The sequence below is a fragment of the Cyanistes caeruleus genome, unplaced genomic scaffold (genome assembly GCF_971803275.1).
Source record: "Cyanistes caeruleus unplaced genomic scaffold, bCyaCae1.hap1.1 HAP1_SCAFFOLD_388, whole genome shotgun sequence".
In the NCBI taxonomy this organism is placed as follows: Eukaryota; Metazoa; Chordata; class Aves; order Passeriformes; family Paridae; genus Cyanistes; species Cyanistes caeruleus.
Window position 1 is genome coordinate 20,982 of NW_028256140.1, and position 9,169 is coordinate 30,150.

Below are 9,169 nucleotides of genomic sequence, written 5' to 3' on the forward strand. Positions count from 1 at the left end.
CCCCAAAAAATCCCCCAAAAATCCCAAAAAAATTTAAAAAAATTCCAAAAAAATCCCAAAAGATCCCCCAAAAAACCCCCAACCCCCCCCATCCCCTTGCCCATCCCCCACGCCGCGGGTTCCCCGGAAGGTTCCGGAACGTTCCGGAATTGCTTGCTCAGGTACTACGACGCTCCCATCGCCACGCTGGATTTCTCCTCGCTGTACCCGTCCATCATGATCGCCCACAACCTCTGCTACAGCACCCTGCTGGGCCCCGGCGCCGCCCAGCGCCTCGGGTGGGCACTGGGGGCTACTGGGGGCACTGGGAGCTACTGGGAGCACTGGGAATGGGAACTGGGAGCACTGGGAGCACTGGGAACGGGAACTGGGGGCACTGGGAACTACTGGGAACGGGAACTGGGGGCACTGGGAGCTACTGGGAGCACTGGGAACGGGAACTGGGGGCACTGGGAATGGGCACTGGGGGCACTGGGAGCACTGGGGGCACTGGGAGCTACTGGGAACGGGAACTGGGGGCACTGGGGTCACTGGGAATGGGAACTGGGGGCACTGGGAGCTACTGGGAGCACTGGGAATGGGAACTGGGGGCACTGGGGGCACTGGGAATGGGAACTGGGAGCACTGGGAATGGGAACTGGGGGCACTGGGGGCACTGGGAGCACTGGGAATGGGAACTGGGAGCACTGGGAGCTACTGGGAGCACTGGGAATGGGAACTGGGAGCACTGGGAGCTACTGGGAGCACTGGGAATGGGAACTGGGAGCACTGGGAATGGGAACTGGGGGCACTGGGAGCTACAGGGAATGGGCACTGGGGGCACTGGGAGCACTGGGAATGGGAACTGGGGGCACTGGGAACGGGAACTGGGGGCACTGGGAGCTACTGGGAGCTACTGGGAATGGGAACTGGGAGCACTGGGAGCTACTGGGAGCTACTGGGAACGGGAACTGGGGGCACTGGGAATGGGAACTGGGGGCACTGGGAGCTACTGGGAGCTACTGGGAATGGGAACTGGGAATGGGAACTGGGGGCACTGGGAATGGGAACTGGGGGCACTGGGAGCTACTGGGGGCTCTGGGAATGGGCACTGGGGGCACTGGGAGCACTGGGGGCACTGGGAGCTACTGGGAATGGGAACTGGGAGCACTGGGAGCACTGGGAGCTACAGGGAATGGGCACTGGGGGCACTGGGAGCTACTGGGAGCACTGGGAATGGGAACTGGGGGAACTGGTTTGGGCTGGTTTGCACTGGTTTATACTGGTCTATATTGGTCTATACTGGTCTGAACTGGTTTTTACTGGTCCGTACCAGTCTGAACTGGTTTTTACTGGTCCGTACTGGTTTTTACTGGTCCGTACCGGTCTGTACTGGTTTTTACTGGTCTGAACTGGTTGTTACTGGTCCGTACTGATTTTTACTGGTCCGTACCGGTCTGTACTGGTTTTTACTGGTCCGAACTGGTTTTTACTGGTCTGAACTGGTTTTTACTGGTCCGTACTGGTTTTTACTGGTCCGAACTGGTTTTTACTGGTCGGTCCTGGTGCGTGGCGCAGGCTGGGCCCCGAGGATTTCATCCGGACGCCCACGGGGCAGCTCTTCGTGACTCCGAGGGTGCGGAGCGGGGTCCTGCCCCGGGTGCTGCGGGGGCTGCTGGCCGCCAGGAGCAGGTGGGAATAACACCGGGAATAACATCGGGAATTGTGGGAATTCCGGGAATTGTGGGATTTATGGGATTTATGGGATCGGGAGCGGGGTCCTGCCCCGGGTGCTGCGGGGGCTGCTGGCCGCCAGGAGCAGGTGGGAATAACACCGGGAATAACACCGGGAATTCTGGGAATTGTGGGATTTATGGGAATAACACCGGGAATTCCGGGAATAACATCGGGAATTCTGGGAATATCAGGAATATCGGGATTGATGGGATCAGGATCAGGATCAGGGATCAGAGCAGGAACTGAGCTGGGGGATTTGAGTGAATTTTTAGGGATTTTGGGGTTTTCTGTGCGGATTTTTGTGGGAATTTTGGGATTTTTGCGGGGATTTTGGGATTTTTGTGGGAATTTTGGATCCCAGCTGTTCCCAACTGTTCCCAGCTGTTCCCAGGTGTGCCCAGGTGTGCCCAGGTGCGCTCACCTGCCGTCCCCGCAGGGTGAAGGCGGTGCAGGAGCAGGAGCAGGACCCCGAGCTGGGGTTTCTGTTAGGATTTTGGGGATTTTGGGGATTTCTGTACGGATTTTTGCTGGAATTTTGGGATTTTTGCGGGAATTTTGGATCCCAGGTGTGCCCAGGTGTGCCCAGGTGTGCCCAGGTGCACTCACCTGCCGTCCCCGCAGGGTGAAGGCGGCGCTGGCGCAGGAGCAGGACCCGAGCTGGGATTTTTGCGGGGATTTTGGGATTTTTGTGGGAATTTTGGATCCCAGCTGTTCCCAGCTGTTCCCAGGTGTCCCCAGCTGTTCCCAGGTGAGCTCACCTGCCGTCCCCGCAGGGTGAAGGCGGCGCTGGCGCAGGAGCAGGACCCGAGCTGGGGGATTTGAGTGAATTTCTGGGATTTCCATGCAGATTTTTGGGATTTTTGCGGGGATTTTGGATCCCAGCTGTTCCCAGCTGTTCCCACCTGTGCCCAGGTGTGCCCAGGTGTGCCCAGGTGAGCTCACCTGCCGTCCCCGCAGGGTGAAGGCGGCGCTGGCGCAGGAGCAGGACCCTGAGCTGGGATTTTTGCGGGGATTTTGGGGATTTTTGTGGGAATTTTGGGAATTTTGGATCCCAGCTGTGCCCAGCTGTTCCCAGCTGTTCCCAGGTGTGCCCAGGTGCGCTCACCTGCCATCCCCGCAGGGTGAAGGCGGCGCTGGCGCAGGAGCAGGACCCGAGCTGGGATTTTTGTTAGGATTTTGGGGATTTCTGTGCGGATTTTTGCGGGGATTTTGGGGATTTTTGTGGGAATTTTGGATCCCAGCTGTTCCCAGGTGTTCCCAGCTGTGCCCAGCTGTTCCCAGGTGCGCTCACCTGCCGTCCCCGCAGGGTGAAGGCGGCGCTGGCGCAGGAGCAGGACCCGAGCTGGGGTTTTTGCGGGGATTTTGGGGATTTTTGCGGGAATTTTGGATCCCAGGTGTGCCCAGCTGTGCCCAGGTGTGCCCAGGTGAGCTCACCTGCCGTCCCCGCAGGGTGAAGGCGGCGCTGGCGCAGGACCCGAGCTGGGGTTTTTGTTAGGATTTTGGGGATTTTGGGGATTTCTGTACGGATTTTTGCTGGAATTTTGGGATTTTTGTGGGAATTTTGGATCCCCGCTGTTCCCAGCTGTTCCCAGGTGTGTCCAGGTGCGCTCACCTGCCGTCCCCGCAGGGTGAAGGCGGCGCTGGCGCAGGAGCAGGACCCCGAGCTGGGGTTTTTGCGGGGATTTTGGGATTTTTGTGGGAATTTTGGATCCCAGCTGTTCCCAGCTGTTCCCAGCTGTTCCCAGGTGTGCCCAGGTGTGCCCAGGTGTGCCCAGGTGCACTCACCTGCCGTCCCCGCAGGGTGAAGGCGGCGCTGGCGCAGGAGCAGGACCCGAGCTGGGATTTTTGTTAGGATTTTGGGGATTTCTGTGCGGATTTTTGCGGGGATTTTGGGGATTTTTGTGGGAATTTTGGGAATTTTGGATCCCAGCTGTTCCCAGCTGTTCCCAGCTGTGCCCAGGTGTGCCCAGGTGTGGCCAGGTGAGCTCACCTGCCGTCCCCGCAGGGTGAAGGCGGCGCTGGCGCAGGAGCAGGACCCGAGCTGGGATTTTTGTTAGGATTTTGGGGATTTCTGTGCGGATTTTTGCGGGGATTTTGGGGATTTTTGTGGGAATTTTGGGAATTTTGGATCCCAGCTGTTCCCAGCTGTTCCCAGCTGTGCCCAGGTGTGCCCAGGTGTTCCCAGGTGCGCTCACCTGCCGTCCCCGCAGGGTGAAGGCGGCGCTGGCGCAGGAGCAGGACCCCGAGCGGCGGCAGGTGCTGGACGGGCGGCAGCTCGCGCTCAAGGTCAGCGCAAATTCCGTCTACGGATTCACCGGAGCGCAGGCGGGAAAACTGCCCTGCCTGGAGATATCGCAGGTAACACACCTGGGGACACCTGGGGACAGGTGAGACACACCTGGGGACACCTGGGGACAGGTGAGACACACCTGGGATAGACACTGACACACCTGGGGACACCTGGGACACACCTGGGGACACCTGGGGACACACCTGGGGACAGGGACACACCAGAGCGCAGGCGGGAAAACTGCCCTGCCTGGAGATATCGCAGGTAAACACACCTGGGGACAGGTGAGACACACCTGGGGACAGGTGAGACACACCTGGGATAGACACTGACACACCTGGGGACACCTGGGGACACACCTGGGACACACCGGAGCGCAGGCGGGAAAACTGCCCTGCCTGGAGATATCGCAGGTAAATACACCTGGGGACAGGTGAGACACACCTGGGGACACCTGGGGACAGGTGAGACACACCTGGGGACAGGCGGGAAAACTGCCCTGCCTGGAGATATCCCAGGTAAACACACCTGGGGACACCTGGGGACACCTGGGGACACACCTGGGGACACCTGGGGACACACCTGGGGACACCTGGGGACACCTGGGGACAGGTGAGACACCTGGGGACAGGCGGGAAAACTGCCCTGCCTGGAGATATCCCAGGTAACACACCTGGGGACACCTGGGGACACCTGGGGACACACCTGGGGACACACCTGGGGACAGGGACACACCTGGGGACAGGCGGGAAAACTGCCCTGCCTGGAGATATCCCAGGTAACACACCTGGGGACAGGTGAGACACACCTGGGGACACCTGGGGACACACCTGGGACACCTGGGGACACCTGGGGACAGGTGAGACACACCTGGGGACACCTGGGGACAGGTGAGACACACCTGGGATAGACACTGACACACCTGGGGACACCTGGGACACACCTGGGGACACCTGGGACACACCTGGGGACACCTGGGGACACCTGGGGACACCTGGGGACAGGTGAAATGCACCTGAACCTCACCTGTGCACACATGTGCACACCTGAACCACACCTGTGTACACCTGAGCTCACCTGTGCACACCTGAACCACACCTGAACCACACCTGAACCACACCTGGGCTCACCTGAACCACACCTGGGCTCACCTGAACTCACCTGTACACACCTGAGCTCACCTGTGCACACCTGAGCTCACCTGTGCACACCTGAGCTCACCTGAGCTCACCTGAACTCACCTGTACACACCTGAACCTCACCTGTGCACACCTGAGCTCACCTGTGCACACCTGAACCACACCTGAACCACACCTGAACCACACCTGGGCTCACCTGAACCACACCTGGGCTCACCTGAACCACACCTGTGCACACCTGAGCTCACCTGAACCACACCTGTGCACACCTGAGCTCACCTGTGCACACCTGAGCTCACCTGTGCACACCTGAGCTCACCTGTGTCCCCGCAGAGCGTGACCGGCTTCGGGCGCCAGATGATCGAGAGAACGAAGCAGCTGGTGGAGAGCAAATACCCGGATGTGCAGGTGACACACCTGGATACACCTGGGGACACCTGGGGACACCTGGGGACACCTGGGGACACCTGGGGACACCTGGGACACACCTGGGACACACCTGGGGACACCTGGGGACACCTGGGGACATCTGAAATACACCTGGGACACACCTGGGGACACCTGGGATACACCTGGAGACACCTGGGACACACCTGGGGACACCTGGGGACACCTGGGACACACCTGGGGACACCTGGGGACACCTGGGGACACCTGGGACACACCTGGGGACACCTGGGACACACCTGGGGACACCTGGGGACACCTGGGGACACCTGGGGGACACCTGGGGACACCTGGAACACACCTGGGGACACCTGGGGACACTCAGGGAAGTTTTAATGGGGATTTTGGGGCAGTTTTGGGGTTTTTGGGGTCCCCAATCCCGAATTTGGGGTATTTTAATGAGGTTTGGGGTATTTTAATGGGATTTTTGGGTATTTTAATGAAGTTTTGGGGTATTTCCATGAGGTTTTTGGGGTGATTTTTGGGGTCCCCAGGTGTTGCACGGGGACACGGACTCGGTGATGTCACCTGGGGGGAGTTTTGGGGTATTTCAATGAGATTTTGGGTATTTTAATGAGATTTTGGGGTATTTTAATGAGATTTTGGGGTATTTTAATGAGATTTTGGGGTATTTCAGTGAGGTTTTTGGGGTTTTTGGGGTGGTTTTTGGGGTTTTTTGGGGTCCTGATGCCGAATTTGGGGTCCCCAATCCTGAATTTGGGGTCCCCAGGTGGTGTACGGCGACACGGACTCAGTGATGTCACCTGGGCTGTACCTGGGGGGATTTTTGGGGTACTTCAATGAGATTTTGGGGTATTTCAGTGCAGTTTTGGGGTATTTTAATGAGATTTTGGGGTATTTCAGTGAGGTTTTTGGGGTTTTTGGGGTGGTTTTTGGGGTTTTTTGGGGTCCTGATGCCGAATTTGGGGTCCCCAGGTGTTGCACGGGGACACGGATGCGGTGACGTCACCTGGGGGGAGTTTTGGGGTATTTCAATGAGGTTTTGGGGTATTTTAATGAGATTTGGGGTATTTTAATGAGATTTTGGGGTATTTCAATGAGATTTTGGGGTATTTCAGTGAGGTTTTTGGGGTGGTTTTTGGGGTTTTTTGGGGTCCCCAGGTGGTGTACGGGGACACGGACTCGGTGATGTCACCTGGGGGGAGTTTTGGGGTGTTTTAATGGGATTTTGGGGTCCCCAGGTGGTGTACGGGGACACAGACTCGGTGATGTGCCGCCTGGGCGTGGCCTCGGTGGCCGAGGCGGCCGCGCTGGGACGCGAAGTGGCCACCTGGGTGTCCGGCCACTTCCCCTCCCCCATCCGGCTGGAGTTCGAGAAGGTGGGGCCAAAACAGGGGGGGGAGGGGCCAAAAACGGGGGGGGGGAGGGGCCAAAATATGGGGGGGAGGGGCCAAAATATGGGGGGGAGGGGCCGAAATTGGGGTGGGGAGGGGCCAAAATTGGGGGGAGGGGCCAAAATTTGGGGAAGAGGGGCCCAAAATTTGGGGGGAGGGGCCAAAATTTGGGGGGGAGGGGTCCCAAAATTGGGGTGGGGGGAGCCAAAATTGGGGGGAGGGGCCCAAAATTGGGGGTGGGGTCAAAAATTGGGGGGAGGAGCCAAAATAGGGGTGGGGGGAGGGGCCCAAAATTTGGGGGGAACCAAAATTTTTGGGGGGGGGAATTTGGGGTTTTTTGGGGGGAAATAGAGACAAAAAAAGGTCAAAAATGGGTGGAAAATGGGGAAAAAAATGGGAAAAAAATAAGCTAAAAAATGGGGGAAAATGGGAAAAAAAGAGGAAAAAAATGGGAAAAAATGACTTAAAAAAGAGGAAAAAATAGGAAAAGCTTGTTAAAAAAAAGGGAAAAAAATTTGGGAAAAAATGGCTAAAAAATACGGGAAAAATGGGAGAAAAATAAGAGAAAAAGGTTAAAAAGTGGGAAAAATGACAAAAAAATTGAGAGAAATTGGGGAAAAAATGCTAATAAATGGTTAAAAAATAGAGGGAAAAATAGGAAAAAGGCTAAAAAATGGAAAAATTTGGGAAAAAATGGCTAAAAAATAGGGGAAAAATGGGTAAAAAAGCTAAAAATGGCTAAAAAATAGGAAAAGCTTGCTAAAAAATAGGAGAAATGGGGGAAAATGGGGAAAAAATTAAGAGAAAGCGGGGAAAAATTGCTAAAAAATAGGGCAAAAATCTTAAAAAAATGGGAAAAACTAAAAAAAGTGGGAAAAATGGGGGAAAATTGAGAAAAAAATTAAGAAAAAATTGCTAAAAAATAGGGAAAAATGGCTAAAAAATGGGAATAAAAAGCTGAAAAAGTTGGGGGCAAAAATGGGGAAAAATTAGGAAAAAATTGCTAAAAAATAGGGCAAAAATCTTAAAAAAATGGGAAAAAAGGACTAAAAAAAGTGGGAAAAATGGGGAAAAATTGCGAAAAAAATTAAGAAAAAATTGCTAAAAAAATAGGGAAAAAATAGGGAAAAAATGGCTAAAAAATGGGAATAAAAAGCTGAAAAAATGGGGGCAAAAATGGGGAAAAATTAGGAAAAAATTGCTAAAAAATAGGGCAAAAATCTTAAAAAAATGGGAAAAACTAAAAAAAGTATGAAAAATGGGGAAAAATGGAGAAAAATTTAAGAAAAAATTGCTAAAAAAGAGGGAAAAAATGGGAAAAATGGCTAAAAAATGGGAATAAAAAGCTGAAAAAATGGGGGCAAAAATAGGGAATAATTAGGAAAAAATTGCTAAAAAATAGGGCAAAAATCTTAAAAAAATGGGAAAAACTAAAAAAAGTGGGAAAAATGGGGAAAAATGGAGAAAAATTTAAGAAAAAACTGCTAAAAAATAGGGGAAAAATAGGGAAAAAATGGCTAAAAAATGGGAATAAAAAGCTGAAAAAAATGGGGGCAAAAATGGGGAAAAATTAGGAAAAAATTGCTAAAAAATAGGGCAAACATCTTAAAAAATGGGAAAAAAGGACTAAAAAAAGTGGGAAAAATGGGGAAAAAATGAGAAAAAATTTAAGAAAAAATTGCTAAAAAATAGGGAAAAATGGCTAAAAATTGGGAATAAAAAGCTGAAAAAATGGGGGCAAAAATGGGGAAAAATTAGGAAAAAATTGCTAAAAAAGAGGGAAAAAATGGGAAAAATGGTGAAAAAATGGGAATAAAAAGCTGAAAAATTGGGGGCAAAAATGGGGAAAAATTAGGAAAAAATTGCTAAAAAATAGGGATAAAATGGGGAAAAAAAACCCTTTAAAAAACGTGAAAAAATGGCTAAAAAATGGGGAAAAAAATGTAAAAAAAGGGTAAAAATTGGGAATAAAAAGTCGAAAGAAGCAGGGCAAAGGCGGAATGGGATTGAGGGCGGGGGGTGACGCTGTCACACCTGGCCAGGTGTACCTGCCCTACCTGCTGATCAGCAAGAAGCGCTACGCCGGGCTCTGCTTCGCCGGCGGCGCCGAGCCCCGGCTGGACTGCAAGGGGCTGGAGGCCGTCAGGAGGGACAACTGTCCCCTGGCTGCCAACCTGGTGACGGCGTGTCTGCGCAGGATCCTGCTGCACAGGTGGGAAATG

At 53.5% G+C, this 9,169-nt stretch overlaps 1 protein-coding gene across 1 annotated transcript in view; it reads left to right on the forward strand.

Moving 5' to 3' along the window:
• Positions 1–9,159, forward strand: part of LOC147645391 (DNA polymerase delta catalytic subunit-like) — a gene marked incomplete at both ends in the record, with an annotated part of 28,945 nt that extends 19,786 nt beyond the window's left edge. The window contains 6 exons of the mRNA XM_086874669.1: positions 162–278; positions 1,558–1,671; positions 3,927–4,074; positions 5,479–5,553; positions 6,795–6,932; positions 8,990–9,159. Of these exons, the coding sequence (XP_086730795.1) occupies positions 162–278; positions 1,558–1,671; positions 3,927–4,074; positions 5,479–5,553; positions 6,795–6,932; positions 8,990–9,159 (762 nt within the window). The remainder of the gene's footprint in view (positions 1–161; positions 279–1,557; positions 1,672–3,926; positions 4,075–5,478; positions 5,554–6,794; positions 6,933–8,989) is intronic.
• Positions 9,160–9,169: the final 10 nt, after the last annotated feature.